The sequence below is a fragment of the Drosophila biarmipes genome, chromosome X (genome assembly GCF_025231255.1).
Source record: "Drosophila biarmipes strain raj3 chromosome X, RU_DBia_V1.1, whole genome shotgun sequence".
In the NCBI taxonomy this organism is placed as follows: domain Eukaryota; kingdom Metazoa; phylum Arthropoda; class Insecta; order Diptera; family Drosophilidae; genus Drosophila; species Drosophila biarmipes.
Window position 1 is genome coordinate 16,827,232 of NC_066611.1, and position 20,866 is coordinate 16,848,097.

A 20,866-nucleotide genomic window follows, 5' to 3' on the forward strand; every position below is an offset into this window, starting at 1 on the left:
GTGATTTTGGGCGCTCTCTAGTTCCTTGCTCTTTTTTTTGAGAGTATTAAAAGAGAGGAAATTTGAGAAGAACCAGTTCTCAATATCCAGCTTAAGCAATTTAATATATTTCCATTCAATTCTTACTTGGTTTCTTCCGCGTAGGAGGGCACCATGTACGTGGTCTGGGCCCGAGGCGAAACGGAGCTGGCTCTGGAGGATCACCAGTTCGCGCTGCCCAATGTGACGGCTCCGCACGAGGCGGGTGTTAAGATGCTGCAGTTGCTCCGGGCCGACAAGATCCTCATACCCGAGACGTAAGGGGCGGTATATCCCAGGCGAAAATACAATGTAACATACTTAATTCCTCAGCGAACTGGACCACTTGGAGATCATGCTGCAGGAGGCGCCCATTCCCGCCCAGGAAACGACCTACTGGTGCCACGTGCAGCGCCTGGAAGGCGATCTCCGGCGCCGGCACCACATCGTCCAGTTCGAGCCGCTCATCCGGACGCCGGGCATCGTCCACCACATGGAGGTGTTCCACTGCGAGGCCGGGGAGCACGAGGAGATCCCCCTGTACAACGGCGACTGCGAGCAGATGCCGCCGCCGGTCAAGGTCTGCTCCAAGGTGATGGTGCTGTGGGCCATGGGCGCCGGCACCTTCACCTATCCCCCGGAGGCCGGCCTGCCCATCGGCGGACCCGGCTTCAATCCCTACGTCCGGCTGGAGGTTCATTTCAATAATCCGGAGAAGCAGGCTGGTGAGTGGGAGTGGTAGCGTGGATGTGGTTGGGGTGGCCCAAAGAGGATTACCACAACCCGATTTGGTTAAGTGATGGTCTGCATCGCCACACGTGGCGCCGCACAGGGATTTGGTTCAAACTTTAAGCGTATTACACTCTTTGTATTTATTTATTTTAATTGGGACTCAATCGGAAGGCGGTTAGCTGGTGCTATGGGGTCCAAGGTTATCGGGTTATCAATAACAAAAATATATATATTTTATGAGGATAATATTAATTGGAGATTTTTATTTATAAAAAGGGTATACTTAAGGCCTTGTTTTAAGTTTTAAGCATCCAAAAAAGTAGTCTTTTTAATTTAAGAATCATGGAACTAGGAACCATCTTTGCGCTTAACTAAAAATGATTTAATAAAATAGCATTTACAAGTTTATAGTTTAGAGTTTCGAATTGTTTTACATTTTCTAGTTAAAAAAAACGTAGCCTACTTAAGGGCTGCTCCACTAGTCGTATACGCAATATGATGCAAATAAGGCGTCCTCTTGGATAGGTAGAGTAGCTTAAGAGCGAAGCATATGACTACAATTAAAGCCTGCCAACCAGTTGCAAGTTGTTAATGGCAGCTATTAGGAAGCGCAACGAACGGCTGCCATTAGTGTCAATTAATATTAATCATACGCCCCGTTGCGCCCCGCCCATTGCAATTACAGGTTTGGTGGACAGCTCGGGCTTCCGCATCAAGATGTCGAAGACGCTGCGGCAGTACGACGCCGCCGTAATGGAACTGGGCCTGGAGTACACCGACAAGATGGCCATACCGCCGGGCCAGACCGCCTTCCCGCTGAGCGGCTACTGCGTGGCGGACTGCACCCGGGCCGCCCTGCCGGCGACGGGCATCATCATCTTCGGCTCCCAGCTGCACACCCACCTGCGCGGCGTGCGCGTCCTCACCCGGCACTTCCGCGGCGAGCAGGAGCTGCGGGAGGTCAACCGGGACGACTTCTACTCGAACCACTTCCAGGAGATGCGCACCCTGCACTACAAGCCGCGCGTCCTGCCGGTGAGTTGCCTCTTACTGGGCTTAGTGCCTACATACAACTGGTTAACCTCTTTTAAAACCTAAAAGTAAAGCTCCAAATTTAAAAAATCTCAAAGGAAGTTAAATATGCCATTTTTTAATAAATCCACAAGCTTTGTAGGAAATAAATATTAAAAAAGATCCTAAGTGCCTTTGAAAAAGGGCAGCTTACGTAATATTCCTGCCCAAGCAATCCTTATATTTTGAATGGGTTTTCCTACCCCTGATCCCCAGGCCATCCTGACGATCTACCATTTATTTTTTCTAGGGCGACGCCTTGGTGACAACTTGCTACTACAACACGAAGGATGACAAGACCGCCGCCCTCGGGGGATTCTCCATCAGCGACGAGATGTGCGTCAACTACATCCACTACTATCCGGCCACCAAGCTGGAGGTCTGCAAGAGTTCCGTTTCCGAGGAGACGCTGGAGAACTACTTTATTTATATGAAGCGGTGAGACATGTGTTTTAGTTTAAACAACTTGTTATATAGGTTTTAATATTTTATATAATAAAAAAATTATACAATATTATATTTTTTTTGAGCTGTCCGCCTTATAACTATTTAACCATTTAATAATATTTATTTTTATTGATCCCAGAAATAACCGAGAGCCCTTATTCTTCGATTCTAACCTTATTTATTGTTGAAATATTTAGAGCGCATTTTAAACATAATTAGTTTATCATAAGGTTATTATTTTTAGCAATCCTTCAGATTGATTAGATTCGATTTGATCGCTGAACCTGCGAAAGCAGCGAAAACCCTTTGGTTTTGAGAAGGGCTGCGGGCGCATAGCTGACTTGCCGAACGCCTAGTTTTCCGCTTTCCCGCTCCTTTTTCCCTCCAATTTTTTCTGCCCTGTCTTTATTCAACAATTATAACGCCCCTGCACATTCATGGCATTCTATCCATCCGTCCCGCGGGCGTTTGCGGCGGTAATGGAAGAAATATTTTTTAATCTACGCAGCGAAACTGACGACAGGCGACGTCACAATGGCGGCGCAGGCAGTGGCGGGGATTTGGGGGAGAGTGGGTTCCAAGGGGGCTTGGGGTCCGTGGGTTTTCATTAAGGGGGCTCTTCCGCTCGGCTCCTTGTGCATCAAAGGGAAACTTTCGGCATTCCTCTTTGGAGGCCCCGATTCCTTGGCGCATTCATAACGCCGAAATGCTCTTTGTTCGCCCCACCCCCTAGACCGCCCCCCTTCGCACGTCCCTGCCCCTCGTGTGGCCCCCAAAAAGGTGTTCGCTAATTGCCAAGTTTAGCAGTTGAGCATCGGTTGATGGCGAAGTTTATATTAGATTAGGGCCACCGCAATGGGAAAACTTGGAAGGCGGCCTTGCCGGAGCATTGTGCGTCCCCGTATCCGTGTCCGGACCCCCAGCCCCATCCGTATCCGTATCCGCCAGGTGGCAGTCGGAAATGGAAATTGCGGGCTGGAGCTTGGGCTATTGTTGCGGTTATACCCAACCCTTTTCACCACAGCCGCTTGGCTTAAATCTTTGTGAAGGTTCTTAGGAACAGTCATGGCTAATAAAAGAATTTTTTTATTGTTATACATATTTTAATATCAATAATTTCACTATTTAAATTTATTCAACATTTAAAGTAGTTTATAAATCATAAATGTGATATGATTTGGTTTACGTATAATTATAAAAAAAACACAATTTTATTTTCTGTTTTACTTGTTTATGATAAATTATTATTATGGAAATTATTAAATTATGATATGGAAACATTAAATTAATTAAATATAGTTAATTGAAACCGTATAAGCTCTCATATTCATGTGAAACCTTTTTTAATTAATATTTTATTTATATGAAATGTTAAAAATAAATAAACCTGACATCGTAACTAATTAAATCTTTTTATTTTTATTAAATCTATTTATTTATGAAATTATTTTCATTCAACATTCTTGTATAATTGACATGTGGTTTTCATAAAATGTTTAAAATTCAATTCAATTCAATCGTTTATATTAAAACCAGCAACTTACCTAACCTATTTATTTGGCAGGAATAATTTGAATTTAAAAAAAAACACTTTTATTTTCACCTTAAATATGTTAAATTTTAAGTTTTCAACAACGAAAGTATTTTATTATAATAGTTAGTTGTCAAATGTTTGTAGATTTACCTTAAAAATTACTCATACGCCACGAAGGACAGTTCAAATTAGTACAAAAACAACTCTCTCATATCCAGCCCTATGAACTTATTTAATTTGTTGAAAGTTTTATTAAAAACGAAGGGCACAGCACAAACGCTTGCATAAAGTCTGGGCCAGCTTGGTTGAAATCAATCGATCTTTTATTGGAGACAACAGTGCGTATGAGTGATAAATGTATAGACGGGCCAGAGCACCTATGTTTTATGCATACTTTTGCTTCTTTTTTGCCCTTTTTGTCCTTTTTTTCGCCTTCTTCTGCTTATCAATGCAGTTGGACACCGCTAATTGAATCCTGTTTGAATCCCCTTCCTGTCCTTTCAGCACGGAGCACCAGCACGGCGTGCACCTGAACGGGGCCAGGTCGTCCAACTACCGGAGCATCGAGTGGACCCAGCCGCGGGTGGACCAGCTGTACACCATGTACATGCAGGAGCCGCTGAGCATGCAGTGCAACAGGTCGGACGGCACCCGCTTCGGGGGGCGGCCCAGCTGGGAGGGCGTGGCGGCGACGCCCGTCCAGATCCGCATCCCCATCCACCGCAAGCTGTGCCCCAACTACAACCCGCTGTGGCTGAAGCCGCTGGAGAAGGGCGAGTGCGACCTGCTGGGCGAGTGCATCTATTAGGCGGCATGCGTTGGGCACTGGGCGGAGGGCGTAATCGCATTGGCCGGCATGGTGGCGTGGCATAGCACGAGCACACACACACACAGACACAGAGCACACACAGCACACACCCATAAACGTGACTTTGATTTCCACAGTCGTAGCTCCGTAACCTGAACTCCCTTAGACATATTCTTAAATATTTACCAAGCTCATATTTAAATGAAAACAATATTTTTTTTAACCAAATTTTTATTTATGATAGGTACTTTAAGTTCAAATAAAGCTTAAAATGCAGTATTGAACCATTTTGAATTGCTTGAAAGCTTTACAAAAATATTGATGAATAGCAAACCTTTGATTTATCAAAACTTTTATATTAATACTTAAAAAAAGAAGTATCTAAATAATTTCTTATGAGGAAAAAATTTAATTATTATGTTTTATTTATGAGTTTTTACTGACATAAAATCGCCTTTATACTTAAAAAGCATAGATAAAAGTTCAAATTCATTCATTATTAAACCATTGTTCAGAAGTTTAAAAAAAAAATATTTTAAAAATTTTGATTTATACAAAACTAACTGCTTAATAATAAAAGCAGTATCTAAATAATTTCTTATGAGAAATAACTTCAATTATAAGTTTTTTGTGAGTTTTCTAAGGCAAAATGCTTGAAAATAAGTTCAAGAAATTGATTTAGATTTGATATTCCTTTATCAAGGTGGCAAAAATTGTGTTTTTCAAGCGTTAGGGAGGTTCGACTGTAGTCACTTTGTATTTGCCCGCTCATCTGCATCGCCATTAGCATTACCATTATCCTTTCTGGGTGTGCGAGTGTGTGTGCTTTTGTGTGTATTGGCCAAAGTGAAAGCAAGGCAAGGGCAACGGGCCAAAACAAATGTTTTCACTCTTTAAATAACTAATGCATTTACCAATCCCGCCCATGTCCTAAACCCCTTTCACTTTCACTTTTGCTCTCGCCGTTTGCCTTGGCTTCTGGCCTGCTTTTGTTTGGGCCCGTGTTTTTGTGTTCTTCTGCTTCTGTTTCTGCGCCCTTTGCCCTTGTTGTCTTGGCCAGCCTTTGAAATTTGCCGACTGACAGCGCCGCCAGGCTAAAACGTTTAACACAAAGCAGCTTACAAGGAAGGCATGGCCCACACACACACACACACATCAGCACACACACGAACACACACCCGCGCGCCCACACCCACACACACGCACTGAACTTGGCCGAGAGGAAACTGTAGCATACTTCGCAGCGCCAGCTGAAAAATTAAATGGCCAACTGACTGAATGGAACGGAACGGACTTAAACGGACAAAGTGGCCGGAACCAAGATGGCCAAAGGGGCAAGGGGCAGCGGGGAGCTGGGACCGGGGAGCGGGTCGCGGACCCACTGTTTATACAATATAAATGAGCAAACTTTTGACGCAACCCCACGCTGCCAAGTCTAATTACCAAGAAGCTCTTAGCCAAGCGCCAGGCGAAAAGGCGGAAAAAATCGAAAGGAAAATATAAGTAGAGAACTATATACATATTGGTAACTTGGCACGGGGATCGTGGGACATGGTAGATGAGCTGCCAGCAGCCAGGTGCTTACTTACCAGGACATCCCCCGCCCGGGTACCTCGATATCCGTACCACTCCCTCACGCTTTTCATTGTATCTCATAGTTTTCAAGTTTCCGTATCTCAATCGAAAAGAAATGCACACACACTCACACACACACACACACATACATTTGAGTAAACATGAAATGGATACGTTTAAGTGTAGCCAACATACATATGTAAGATGTGATAATTGTTCTATGGCTATAAAAGAAATATATATACACATGAATATAAAAAATATGTAGATGAAATATTTATAAAAAACAAAAACGAATCGAAAGCGAAACCAAAAAAAAAGTAAAATGTATAATTTATCTAATAAAAACTGACCACCATACCAGAATGATAGTGGTTTCTTTATGGGGGGGGGAGGATGTCATCATCGTTGTCTTTCATAAACTGAGATTTTACTTAACATTGAGAATAAAAAATGATTAGCTTACTAGAATGTTAGTGTTTTATTTATTGAGGGGGGGGGAGGTAGGGGATTAAGATGGATATATATTTAACTTTATTATGGTACCTTGTATAATTTATCTAATAAGAACTGCCCACCAAACCAGAATGATAATTTTATATTTCGTTTTTTTTTTTTTGGGGGAGGGGATAATTTTACGATAACTGAGTTATTATTTTGCTTTCAGATAATTATTCCACACTTACCTGTCAATCATTTACCAATTAGTTAGCCCCTTCCGAAGAACTACTCAAATTCGTATACATTACATATTCAAGTCGAGTTCCTCTTAAATTCGTTTAATTTATGGCTTTACGAAAAGCCCTGAGTGTCGGCGGGCTTAACCCGTTCAATGATGGACTTTCGCTCTCATTGTCCTCATTGCAGATTTGATCCTTCAACGCGTCGACTGACGCCCGGCCATTTTAATTGATTTTTCAGTTTTGTGCACATTTTTCGTGTGACCAACGCAAAGGGGGTAAAGGGCGTTGGAGGGCGCCGCCTGGCGATGGGAAGTCATGAGAGTATTAAAAACGCTGCAATCCAATTAAAAGTTTTTAACGAAACAACAAATATTTTAATATTCATTGGCGCCGGGCGTACACGCACACTCCCGAAAAATGTGAAAGGGGCGTTGTAAAAACAACCTGGGGAATGAGACAAACTACATTATGAAAAAGCGGAGGGCGATGAGTAGATGTTTAAAAAATGTGGCACACAAAAAATAAATATTTCAAAGAATATATGTACTATGTGGTATCATTGTATTTGGAATACTGGAACACTTGAAGTCAATTTTTTTGCATGGATTATTTGCGGAGACAAAATACAACAGCTTCCATTCCATTAGCATTACTTCATCAGACATGGAAGCCTTCAAGCAGATGACAGACTCGCTACATATGTACGCTGCCTGCGTGCCCATTCTTTTCCTGCGGAAAAGCCAGCAAAAATAAGAAGTAAAAGGAAACGAGGAGAAAGTCAGACAGAATGAACGATAAGAATGAACATCGAGGGGGCGGGGGAAATGGAATTCAGGCTTTCACTCCCATGACCCTGGGTTACGAGGACATACCTTAGGTAGGGCCACTAGATAAATGTATGTTTGATATGTTTTTTAATTTAAAAAACTCAAATAACTTTTCAATGATCTCATAGTATTTTGCAAAAAATAAATTAGGTTAAAATATATTAAAATAATACTTTTACTGAACAGTGTATATTGTCAAAGTATTTATTTATCCACAAAAATAGATCATAAAAAACAAGAAAAGAAGGTTGTCGGCATTTTTCAACAGTGCATTTGTACTTGCATTTAAAGTATAAATATTCAAAGCAGTATTCTTAATTAGTTTTTTTTTAGGTTGCAAAACCCTGAAGCAATTTAACTTGTGCTCGGCCAGTGTCACTCGGGCAGAGTGGTTCGTTTGGGGCACGTGAAGTCAGCGGCAGATTGCCGATTTCGGGGACTGCGAAAAGTCAAGTGGTCGCGGCGTACGCGGCGTATGCGTAACGCAACCTAACGTAATGGCGTACGTGGAGGCATCGCCCCCGAACATCTCGTGTGCGTGTGAGAGGCCCTGTGTGTGTGCGTAATCGCCTTTTTCGGGTTGTTGTCATTGCATTTTCACGCTCGCACACACACCACACACCCGCACACACACACACACACACTCGCAGCGGCAGGAGCAGAACATTTAATCAACCCAACCTTCATCGTGACCGCCTTGCTCTGGTTAGTGGCGCCACCTGTGCGGTACAGTGGAACGCCTATAGGAAGGGTTCCGGAAGTGTTCTCTAGAGCTTTCCTAAAATAAACTCTTGGGCAGCAAGATTTAAGATTTATTATTTATTTACTTAGTTATTTATGTAGTTATCATTTATTTATTCATTTGTTTATTTATTTATTTATAAATTTATTGATTTAGTTATTTTATTTTATTTTGTATTTATTATTTATTTATTTTGTTTCTAATTTATTTTCTTACTTATTTACTTTTGTTTACTTTTTAACTTATTTATTTTATTTATTTATTCACTTCTTTATTGGTGAATTTATTTTTTAGTCTATGAATCCAGTGACGCCACCTGCAGCAGCAATAGAACGCGTATAGGAAGGGTTCCGGAAGTGTTCTAGACAACTTCCCCTGATGTAAACTCTTGAGTCGCTAGATTTAAGAATAATTATTTATACATTTTATTTATTTCCTCTACTTTTTTTTATATTTATGTATTTACTTATTTATTCATACATTAATAGCCAATTAATAATAATGTAAAATGGACATTAGAATGTAATCAGAATGCTTGAAATGGAATTGTGAAGTATTTTTTTGTTATTGTGCATTATTATTATCAACAATACTTGAAACAATACTTGAAACATGTACGCTTTAATAAAAATAATAATAAAAATAAAAATAAAAAAACATACGTTTCTCTCAAAGAGTACCACTTACTTGCACACCTGTAAGTCACATAAAAAAATCCATGTTCGTTCCCAAGTAAAATCCAGCTCCAGAAGTTAGACTGTACGATTTGGGGTTACGGCGGAGGTAGATGTTTTGCGGCCGGGGCTTGGGGCTTAGACCCGGATTCTCGCGCCCGCGTAGCATCATTACTGTCATCGGCATCGGCATTTCCATCCCCATTCCCGTTTCCATTCCCACTTCCATCGCCAACCGCAGACTCATTCTGCTAAAACATTTATCTGCGGCCCAATCGCTGGCGTGTGCGAACGAGTTTCTGACGGAGGGGCCAAATTTAATGTCACAAACTTTTGATGTGTTCTAATTTATATACAAACAGACGAATAGACAGACATGCGGACGACATCAGGGCCACTTTGTCATCTCCTTATACGCTTTCAGGGTTTCAGGATTTTCTTGCATGTACCAAATGGGATTATTCCCTTCTATGAGGAAATGTGAGGGAGTCATGTGCTGTTTAAAATTCTCCTTGGAACTAATGAAAAATGCATACTTTATAAGATGACTAAATAAATTAAATTGTATTTAATACAAAAACTGATGAAATGTTAATACAAAATAGTCTAAGCAAACGCAAGCACCTATGTAAATTGCTGTTAAATTTTATTTAAGGTATCCAAATATCGGCACACCCGCGGGACCTCCTAATTCACCGCCTTCCCGGCCCAGAATCGTTAAAGTAAATTTGTTTTCACGCTTGATGGCGAATTGTGCGACTTGCTTGATCTTACCACACCCCGTCGTCCCGCTCCCCATTTTCCAGTCAGATTTTGCCACATTTCCCCCCCTTCCATTCCTGAGCACGCGGGGAAAAACACGCAGCTTTTCCTTGCATCGGAAATTTTCGAGCGAGCGCTGCTCTTGTTAATATTTCATATGTCATCGCAAGGAGTCCCGGGAACAGCACTTCACTCCACATTCCGCCGTCACTGCCAGCATATCCACATGCCACACCTCCCGGAATTCCACCTCCTGGAATTCGCCTGTAAGCGGCCACAACTCTTAAATCGCTTGCGTTTAAAAATTTGATTATGTGACATTTTCGCCCGGCTTTTGTGGGGAGCAGAAAGGGAAAAGGGCGAAACAAAAAAAAAAGGGAAAATTAAATTTGTACACAGATTCGCCTTTTTCCCTTTGTTGTTGTAATTTTCATTTATTTTATTTTTCATTTTTGGTGCTGGCTGATGTTTGTTGCTGCGAAGGACCTCCGCGTTGAGCCTGCGGTAATTTCATTCCCTTTTATGAAGGCTTTTCCGCATTTTCGGCATTAAGAACCACACAAAATCAGTCATTGCGAGATGATCGACTTTATGATACCCCGTATGCGAGTGCTTGCATTTTTATGCGATTTATTTGCCGCCTTTAATTAAGGGATTATCTTTTATAAGCATTTGAAAACAGCAGTTGCAACCCCTTTTCTTTAGTATTTACTTAACACATCCGGGACGACTGCTGCTGTACACTGCTTGTGTGGCGACAGAGCTATTCCCTTGGACCGCTTAATAGGAAGCTGTCAACCGCTAAATTTATTATTTGTTTTTCTTATTTATTTCCAATAAAATATGGAACAGAAAATAAGCAAATTTTTAGGGTAAGAGTAATCTTTTAAAATACTCATATGACCTTTTAAGAGCACACTTTTAGGCGCCTTTCAAAAGCGCATTTGGTGTTTTCTTTAAAATGTATATAAATAAGTGTAATAAAAGAATAACAATCGTATAAATATAAATATTTGGAACAGGCTATAACATATTTTTTTAATTTAGTAAAATATAGAACGGAAAATAAACAAATTTTTATGGCTACAATAAGTGGGAAAATACTCAGTTAAGTTTTTAAGGAACATCTATGAAAGGGCACGCTTTCAGCCGCATTTCAATAAAACATTTAATGATTGCTTTAAGATTTATATTTTTCCTGTTTGAAAGGGCAGAAACTAAAAATGGTTCATAATTCATAACAGGACAAGTTGGTTTTTTCCCTATCATATTTTTTAACCATTTTCTTTGCCAATCTGTGATGTTTGGTGGCAATTGTTGAGCATTTGTATTGTGCGGTCTGGGTTTTTGGCGACTGAAACCGCCTTAAATGCCCCTGTGCCGCCCAATCATTGAGGGCGAGGGGGCGTGGCAGCGAGATGGCACTTTGGGGACCAATTGCGTATTGTGAGCACCATTTTTTTTCTGCTGCTGTTGCTTGCTGCTTTGTTTTATGCATAATTTATGCAAAATATCCAAGTACAAATTGACATTAATCAGTATGCTTTATTGACTCGGCCGTCGCAGGACTTTCGCCAGGATAAGGGCCACAGCTCACACCCATTTGTCGGAATGTCGGAGTCGAGATAAAACGCTGACATTTCTGGTTGTGCGGACCCAACATTCCTATTACTTAATCAGGAAATTCCTTTTGTCTTTGACTCTGTGCTCTTTGCCATTTGCCATCTGCCATCTGCCACCCCGAAGCGTTAATGGCCTTTGTGGGCCAAAAAGGGTGTCTGCTCGTTCAGAATTCGTCTCTAAAATGCATTATTTATGCCCTATAGTTATCAATCCCATGACTAGCCTCTGCTTAATTATTTAAATTTCGTCTGCAAATAGGTGTAATTAAAATCTAAATGCCACATTTGATCGGCAGGAATTTCATTAGGAGGCCACAATTAAGTCCATTAAAATGTGTGAAATATAATGAGGTATTTGAGCTACTGATGGGGCGATTCAGTAAAAAAAATGCATATTATTCAAGGCAAGAGAAAGGGCACTGCAGACTCGGTCCTGCAACCATCCTTCTTTTGTTTTGCTGATAATGAAAGTGACTCGACATTCCGGCCCCTTGTGGCTTCCAGTTGTAGCCGCTGACCTCGTGCCCTCACCCTTTTAGGGCGGCGAGCGGGTCACCGGCGGCAGGAATGCGCAATAAACCTGGCCACGGAACGGGATAAAGCCAAAGCCCATTTGACCGGTCGACTGCGATTGCGAAACGAGGTCGATCCCACGAGTGGAGGTTCTTTCGCGGGGTGTCCAATGGTCTTTACCAAGTCGATACTATAACCTTGGAATGGGAGTTCTGGCCCATACAAACCTACAAGACCACAGCAAACCATATTTTTTACAAAGGCTAAGACTAATTTTATTTAATAATTAAAAATTGGGGGAATAAGAGTCATTGGACACTGGAAAAAATAGCTAAAAGTAAGAAATGGGGGAAAAATTAAAATCAAAAATATGGAAAAATTAGGTATTTGTTGCACCTTCTTTTCAAATTTTTCACCTATTCAAACCTCTATTTTTATAGCCCCCCAGCAAGCAAATTCTGGCTACGCCACTGGCACCCATCTCAAGAGGCAATCTTTGAATATGCTCCACTTATAACTTTATTGTTTGAACTACCAAGCAAATGATTGATGTACACTTAGAAAATGCGTCGAACAGAAAACTATTAATATTTAATACACTACTTTACTTTTTGCAGTAAACATTAATTTTCTGTAAAAATAAACCAAATATCAATGTTTTTCTTCAATAGAAAAATGAATGGTTATTGTGGAAAGTAAGGCAGAGTTTTGCATTTCAAAATGTTTCTAAGGTGAAGCTTTGGCTCATTTTCCAAGTGTAAACTAATCGTTTGTCTAAGTTAGAATTTTAAATTTAAAAATGTTTCAAAGGAAATAAGGTTGTTGTTGCTTTAAATTGTAACTTCCTGCTGACAGAGTTTCGATTGAACTGTTTTGTCCAAGTATCAGTAATCATTGCTGGAAGAATAGCTTGGTTCAGGATCGTAGTCCGGCGGAGGGACGGTCGTGGTGTCAGTCGCGTGAGTCAACAAGTCCAAGAGCTGAACCTTCGCGGTGGTCCTGCCGGCATTCACGGCCGCAAACGGGCCTGGAAAGTTGTCCAGCTTGCTGGCCACATCCTCGACCCGGCAGCACTGCACCACTCCGTAGGCGGGGAACTCGCGCAGGCTGCCGAACAGGCTGTTCCTCAGCCAGGACACCTGGTCGCACATCGAGGCGCAAAGGTGGCTGGAGTTGTCGCTGCGGAGCTGGGGATTTCGGGAATCGGGAGGAGGATGAGAGATGGCCCTGAGATGGCTGATGTCAGTCACGCATACGTACGAAGGGGGAGTTGTGGCCGATGACGACGAACTCGTCCTGGACGCCACCCGTCTGCTCCACGGCGTGCACATGGGCCCAAATGTGGGCGGGGACCGGGTAGGAGCTGCCGTCCGCCAGCTGCACTTGCAGCGATCGGCTGGCGTTGCAGGGCCCGACGGCCATCGGCACCTCCAGCACCCCGGACACGCCCAGCCGGACGTCGAAGTGGGTTCCGGCCACGCTGGCCCCTTGCATCGCCTTGATCCAGTTCTTCCAGTTGCCAGCACGCAGCGACCGCATCCAGATGGTGGACATCATGTCCTCGTAGCCGGCCAAGTGCCTGGCAACGTACTCGTCCTGGACCAGACCGGCGACCTGGAAGGTTTCCGCCTCGAACAGCGGCGCCAGCTGCTTTTCCTTCGCCATGTAGGCGTCGATCTCCCCCTGGCTTCTCACGAACATATAGATTAAGAACGAGCATATTGCAGGGAAAAATATATATATAAATAATCCAAGAAGGAAGTAGAGCCGAGAATGTGGATTTCTTTCCTTATTTTACCTTAAGTTACCTTAAAGGTGACAACAAAATGTTCTCAAAAAAATCGAAAGGAAACGTATACTGTTGTACGATTTTTTTGACCTTTTCTTGCGATCTTAGGGCTATCCTTCTTGGAGCATTTTTAAATTATATTTTTGTAAACCACTTAGCTTACCTCACGGTCCTGATCAGATTCTTTCGGTAGGTTACATTAACGTCCAATCCGATTCCATTTAGCTGGCCCACTTGAGACTGTTGAAGATCAGATGAGTAGATTCTAACTTTAGGAACGGGATTTCAGCTACACAAGCGTACCATTGTGATAACTCGGTTTTTGGCCGGAAATGTCGTGTAGCCAATATACTTCATTTGAGAGGCCACAATGTCATAGCACAGGGCCGCACTCTTGATCAAACCTCCTCCATCGAATCTTTGACCCACAACGAGTGTCATGTCGGCCCCGCAGTTCTGCATGCTGGTCCTACTCTCAAACATCTGCATCACTGCTTTCTTACACTGAACACCAATTAGACTACCGCTATTATGGTAAAAAAGCCCATTTGAATCGCACCGCAATGTAGCTTTAGCATCAGACGTTCCAACAGATTCGTAACCTCTTAAAGCAAGGAAAAATAATTTTTATTTTTTAAGTGTTATATATAGCGAGAAAATAAGCCATGCTTAAACACAAATTAGGTAGTTCACTTGGTAATTGAGTTGGCTAATATAATTGTAATAGTTTGATTGATAACCTTTCAAACGTAAATCCAGAGCCGCAATACAAGTCAATAGATTCTCCGTATTCGCGTTCATAGGTGCCAAGGGAGTCGGATAAAAGTAGTTTTGTCCCAAATCCCGTGAGGGTGAGCGGAGCGTTGAAAGTTGCTTGCAATTTACAAGTTCCGACTGCATCCCGGGGCAGTAGGAGGAGCAGCGAAAGCCCCAGGAACACGGTGTATATTGAGCACATCGCGACGATTTCAAATTCAACTGATGGGGTCTGTCGATGGGGAGCCTTTTTATAGGCCCCACTTGCTGATGCTGCAAAAGGGCTTATCGCATTTGCGGGCTCGTAGTTGTAAGCAGATTTCCACCGGGCTCAGCGCTGAGAACGATAACCCAAGGGTCGGCAATTATGCCATTTCAAATACATTGTGTGGATTAACTACGCACATATGTATGTATCTCTTGGCCACTGTGCGTAAATGTATGAAAACTTTAGTAAATATTTTACACCTCCCACTCAATTAGCATTGCTGTCGAAATGGGAAAATTGGAAACATTTTGAAATGAAAACCCATTTCGATTGCCAACAGCTTGCTGATTAAATCCATACTATATGTGTAGATCACCAATCTAATCAATCAGCTAATTCCAATCCTAACAGATCGTGGGATACCCCTTTTTCTCAATATTCAACCGATAAGAGCACTCGATTCCACACAAGTATATGCGTTAGGGTGGTCCAAAATCTCCAATCTCGTTCTCTCGTTTACATTTTTTGCGCAAAGACTGGTCAAAAATAAAATTGTCTACGTGTGACTGCAAATTGATTGCATATTTTAATACGAGTTTAACAAGCTATGGCATTCCATTTTCGCACATTTACTTTTGTTGTTTCGCCCAGGATACTGATTTTTCGGGTGGAAATGTCTGATCTTAGTTTTTTGGCAAAAAACCGACTTTATCCCTTAACCTTTTTCGGTGTAACTTGGTCAAAAATGGTCAGAAACCCAAGAGACGCACTGTTTTGGAAAGCCAACAGGCTAGATAATTGATCGCAGTCAAGTCTGTGCTATTTCTGAAAACTAAAAATTTGTGCAAACTTTCGATTATTTTGCAAGGGGTAGCATCGTTATTTTTTGTAAAAATTTAAAAAAAAAAATAATTTATGGTGTGAATGCCAATTGATAGGAAATTTTGTTACGAGTTCAGCCAGGTATGACATTCTTCTTTTGGACCATTACCTTCTTTGTTTCGGCCAATATACTGCATTTTATTTTTCGAAAAATAAGGATCTAATTTTTTGGCGAAAAAAAGAAATTTTTCCTTTTACCCTTTTTGGTGTAACTTGGTCAAAAACGGTCAGAACCCCAAAAGACGCACTGTTTTGGACAGCTAACAAGCTAGATAATCGAGCGCAGTCATTTCCTGGCCGATTCTGAAAACTAAAAATTTGTGCAAATTTTCGATTTTTTTGCGAAAATTTTTCAAAAAATTAACTTTTAAGGTGTGAATGCCAATTGATAGGAAATTTTGTTACGAGCTCAGCAAGACATTCTACTTTTGGACCATTACTTGTTTTGCTTTGACCAAAATACCGTTTTTTTTTGGGTTGAAAATAAAGATCTCGTTTTTTGGCAAAAAAACGATTTTTTCCTTTAACCTTTTTCGGTGTAACTTGGTCAAAAATGGTTCTATACCCAAAGTGTTCGTAAAACTGAAAAGACTCAGGGCTGAAACAGTCTATTATGTTGGAATTAACAAAAATAAAACAGTTTCGGTGCTTATGATGACTTTTGCGCTGACACATTGCAATCGTTATTTTATTTTAATATTTCAAATCAATATTTAGTGTTGACAGGTTTATGTTGTCAGCTATTTATTTCGAATCTACTTCGAGCGCCTTTGAGTCTTCGGTGGTGCCTGTTGTCTGAGCCTCCGATCCGTAAAAGGAGTCCAGCTTCTGGGCCACATCCGCCACCCGGCAGCACATCATCAAGCCGTTGATGGGATAGCGGTGGACACCGGCGAAGAGGGTGTCCTTCAGCCAGGACACCTGGTCGCACATCGACGGGCAGAGTTCGGCGGAAGGATCGTTCCGGAACTGCAAGGAAACAGGAAACAGGAAATGTTTTCAATACAATGCTAATCATTAATTGCAATCAAATCGTATGTAAAAAACGTACACTCAAATTTGTTTATATTAAAAAAAAAATTACATAAATTTGTACACAAATTCCGACGTTCTCGTTTGAGTTGCAAATGTTCTTGATCTTTTCAGCAACTAAAGTATTATTAAACTTAACAAAAAGTTGTTAAATAAACCCAACTCACTTCTCTCTTCTCAGCATTTTGTTCTGATATCGAGAAAATGTACAAATGTAATGTAATTTTTAGGAATGAATTCTTCTCAATATACAACAAAGTAGGTAATCAAATGGCGTAAAGAGATATACACATCTTTCAAAAAATCCATTCTTTTCCTTGAACAATTTCGCCAGCTTTTAGTTCGCTATACTCACAAAGGGGGAGTTATGTCCTACAAGGACGAACTCGTCCTGGGACGCCCCAGCCGGCCGCAGGGCGCGCACATGGGCCCAAATGTAGGCGGGCACTGAAAGGGATTGGCCGTCCGCAAGGCCGATGGCCAGTTCGCGGCCATCCGGCAGCTCAACGGAGCCGGAGACACCCAGGCGCACTTCGAACTGGTCGCCGGACTCGCTGGCCGAGCGCAGAGCCGCGAGCCAGTGCCTCCAGTTCCCGGTGCGCAGGCTGTGCAGCCAGACGACGCTCATCATGTCCTCGTAGCCGGCCAGCTGGGCGCCCAGAGACTGGTCCTGCACCAAACTGGCGTAGTCGAAGGGTCCGGTGCCGAACATCTGCGAGAGAAGCTTCTCCTTGCTCCAGAATGCATCCACATCCGCCTGGCTGCAGTCGGCGAAGCAAGAACATGGGATAGTAAAAATACACTATATTATAGGTTAGCCGCTCCTCCTCTGATCAATTCATTTTTTACTTTATTTACATTTTTTGTTAATTTATTAAATTTTGAAGTGCGCTCACCTGGCCATTTTAGAGAGCCGGCTCACTCTTACATCGAGCCCCAGATTATTGAGCTCTCCCAAGTGCGTCTGGTTATAAGGAATATTATGGCAACATGTTTTCCAGTCTATAGTTGGCATATTTTGGTTTTCCCTACCTTTTCGAGTACTCTTTGGCCGCCTGGATGTGTCGCATAGGTTATATACCTCAGATGGGCCTTGGCGATATCGTAGCACAGGGCTGCGCTCCTGATGGAGCCCCTTTCCCGAAAGTCGTGGCCCAGAACCAGGGTCGACTGGTCCTTGCAGTTGGGTAGGCTGGTGCGACTCTGGTACAGGCCGGCCACTCCGTTGCGACATCGGACACTCCTCTTGTCTCCCTTGATGTGCCTTTGATGCTTCTTCAGCAGAAAGCTACCGTCTTTCTGGCAGACGAGCGTTTCCAGCCTGTGCTCGGAGACGAACTGATCCTGGCTGAAGCCGTCAAACGATTTGGAATTAATGAATTTATAATTTCTATGTAAAGTGTACTATTTTGAATGATTGGCGCAGGGCAATGGATTCTCATGGTCATTTTCTATGGTCGAGTGCCTCGACTTTCAGATACCCGTTACTCAACTTGAGGGAGCCAAAGGAAAGTGGAGATAAAATGGAGAAGCGGCAAAGCGCTGTTGTAAAGCGCCACCTACCGGCTGGTTGAATACACGGTCTTGTGGGCGTTAGACAGATCTGGGCGTTTTGGCCATACTTGGGCGTTAGAGTGGGCGAGACAAACTTTTATTGGCTCAAACGATAGGTATTGACGAGACCAAGACATTTTAGATGAAATTGTTTGCCTGGCACAAAAGCTGCAGGCGCTGGAGTCTTTCGCCAAGTGTGGGCGTTGGAGTGGGCGTGGCATCCTGCTGAAACATACTTGCGCTGCACAAGGAGCTCAAGAATCAACATGCCAAATTCCAAATCTTTCGCTTTTTGTGGTTTCCAGGATCTCGGCGTTCATACGGACAGATGGACAGACGGACAGACGGACTTGACTATATTGACTCGGCTAGTGATCCTGATCAAGAAGAAATATAATTTATGGTCTCGGAAAGGCCTGCTTCTACATACTTTTACATCATATACATCATACATCAGGCTATAACTTACCCGTCATTTTGAAAAATAAATCCGGTGCCGCAGTAAAACTGTATTTCCTGGCTGTTATTTCTTTCTATTAATCCGGTATATGGAGATAGTACGGTGTGGGAGCCGTTGGTAGTCACTATGAGGGGTGCAGACGGCGACGTATTAAGCTGGCACTTTGGCTCTTCTAAAGAGCTCATATACGCCGCAAAGGCGCCAATAATTAGCAAAGCTGTCGCGGGGTCCATCGCGAAAATTGTATTACTCACTGAATTGCCAATCACCAGTGGGCCAGTATTTATAGGACTCCGAGACCTGCCTTTTGCTGATTCTGCAAAATCTCTTATCTGACCGTATAATATGCAAATGACAAAGTCTAGCCCCATGGCATTCACTCAAGAGCATGGCAAAATGTTGTGTAGGGCCTGGGAACTCGTTGAAAATGGGTAACTAAGATTTTAATAAAAAAAGTAACAAATTTGTAAATACATGAATTTGTATGCTTAATATTTCATATGATTAACTAAGTTATTATGGGACTCCCCGTTTTCGCGTTCCTTTAAATAAGTAAGCGATAAGTAAATGCAAGAGTATGCAGGAACATAGGGGTGGCTAAGAAACTGAAATCCTATTATCACCCTTTGCCATTTTAAAAGAAGGAAGCTATTTGTTTATAAACTTTTTAGGCTACCCTGACATGTGGCCCAATCTGCATAAACGCCCGGTAACATTTTTTAGCACTTCCTTCAATGGACTTTTTTTTATTGGTATTTAATGTATCCAAACAAAAACATTTTTTTAATATAGTTTTGGAGTCTTGCAGACCCCTTCGAAGGTTATTACCCAAACGCACTGTTGCCTTTGATTAAATACATTATTTTTATTTGGGAGGCCCTAACTTGGTTTTAAAGCTTTAAAAAAAATATCGGAATTGTCGTCAATTTTTTAATAATACTGTTTTGGGACCTTATTCTACCATGCAAAATGGTGAGAACAAGATTTCATTTTTTGGACCACCCTAATGTACAAACATACGTCTGTAAGCTTTCTATAAGAGTGCGATTATTAAACCCTTATCTGTGATTTCCATAGGCTATAAAGTACAAAAATCTTTACGAACTACAATGTAACGGCAATCTTAAAATATACGTATGTATATCTATTAATTTTCTTGCCATTTCCTAAAAAGTCTCCAAAGTTCCCCAGCTCGGACCGCAAATTATGGGTTTTCACGAGAATAAAAACACAGTCTCCATATATATTTTATGAACTTTTGTTTATTTTTTTGCGGTTTTTCTTTGTTTTTCATCGGTTCTTTGTTTTTTGTTTTTTATTTTTACTTGTTTTTCATTTCATTTCCTTTAGTTTTTGCTCTTGTCTGCCATTTCATTAATACTAAGTGTACGCATTAAAGGTAAAATATGTTTTATGCTTTACTTGTTAATTGGTTTCCTTCGATTTCTGCTCTCGTACGCTCCTCCATTAATTTTAGGCTTACTAAGAAGTGTTGTATATATGTAGTGAATGCTAAGGGGGCCAAAATGGAGTCATGTTAATGTAATGCCTTCTCTATCAACTCGTTCCCCTTGGGTTCTCCTCTGCTTTATAATCGTAATAGTTATTGTTATTATTATTATTATTTGTATTTTTATTATTAGTTCCTGCATTACGCTCCGCGCGCAACGTTGCTTCAAAGTGTTTTTGTTTAGCGGTAGGCGCTTAAGGCTAAGATCGTTTGCTTTACGTTTCGGAAAAGTGATTCTTTAGTGAGTTTTCGCTATATGTTACATACTCCTGCACACTACTCGATCCAGCCGGCCGGCGTCTAGTCAATGCCCTCGTTAAGTAACAACAAAAGGTCAACAATTAATTGCTAATATGCCAAATGCATCCTCTAGAATTTGGGCGATTTGATCAGATTGGACAAATATCGAATACATCTCGCTCTCCCCTCGCTCGGTGTGTTAAAATATATGTATATATATTCATAGGTGTGTTATATTCATATATGCAAATAAGTTGTTCATATCAGGGTTGTAAGTCTATATATAGAGCTGTTAATGTATATATATATATATGTGGGCTTATACATCTCCTTTTTCGCTGAATTAAAAACTTCTTTTTAGTTTGGATCGTTTGGTTTTTCTCAATTTTTATTTTCATACATTTCTCGTTTAGCTCCTCGTGCGATT

The 20,866-nt window shown here is 41.7% G+C and overlaps 3 protein-coding genes across 5 annotated transcripts in view; 1 reads left to right on the forward strand and 2 right to left on the reverse strand.

Annotated features, from left to right (window-relative positions):
* LOC108021873 (tyramine beta-hydroxylase) overlaps positions 1–4,945 on the forward strand; it is a 44,400-nt gene extending 39,455 nt beyond the window's left edge. For all 3 annotated transcript variants that reach the window (XM_044093576.2, XM_044093577.2, XM_050885736.1), the window contains exons 4-8: positions 145–296; positions 352–743; positions 1,436–1,785; positions 2,072–2,259; positions 4,307–4,945. In XM_044093576.2, coding sequence (XP_043949511.1) covers positions 145–296; positions 352–743; positions 1,436–1,785; positions 2,072–2,259; positions 4,307–4,610 — 1,386 coding nt within the window. In that variant the 3' untranslated portion in view covers positions 4,611–4,945. The remainder of the gene's footprint in view (positions 1–144; positions 297–351; positions 744–1,435; positions 1,786–2,071; positions 2,260–4,306) is intronic.
* Positions 4,946–12,509: 7,564 nt separating this feature from the next.
* On the reverse strand, positions 12,510–14,771 carry LOC108021902 (uncharacterized). The gene is made up of 5 exons (XM_017090720.3): positions 14,538–14,771; positions 14,101–14,401; positions 13,961–14,037; positions 13,269–13,695; positions 12,510–13,195 (listed from the first exon to the last, which is right to left on the reverse strand). Exons 1-5 carry the CDS (start codon positions 14,753–14,755, stop codon positions 12,893–12,895), a joined length of 1,326 nt encoding a protein of 441 aa, XP_016946209.1. The 5' UTR covers positions 14,756–14,771; the 3' UTR covers positions 12,510–12,892.
* Positions 14,772–16,292: 1,521 nt separating this feature from the next.
* On the reverse strand, positions 16,293–18,948 carry LOC108021877 (uncharacterized). The gene is made up of 5 exons (XM_017090671.3): positions 18,699–18,948; positions 17,708–18,023; positions 17,572–17,639; positions 17,031–17,436; positions 16,293–16,612 (listed from the first exon to the last, which is right to left on the reverse strand). The coding sequence occupies exons 1-5, from the start codon at positions 18,920–18,922 to the stop codon at positions 16,388–16,390; spliced, it is 1,239 nt and encodes a 412-aa protein (XP_016946160.1). The 5' UTR covers positions 18,923–18,948; the 3' UTR covers positions 16,293–16,387.
* Between the last annotated feature and the right edge of the window lie 1,918 nt (positions 18,949–20,866).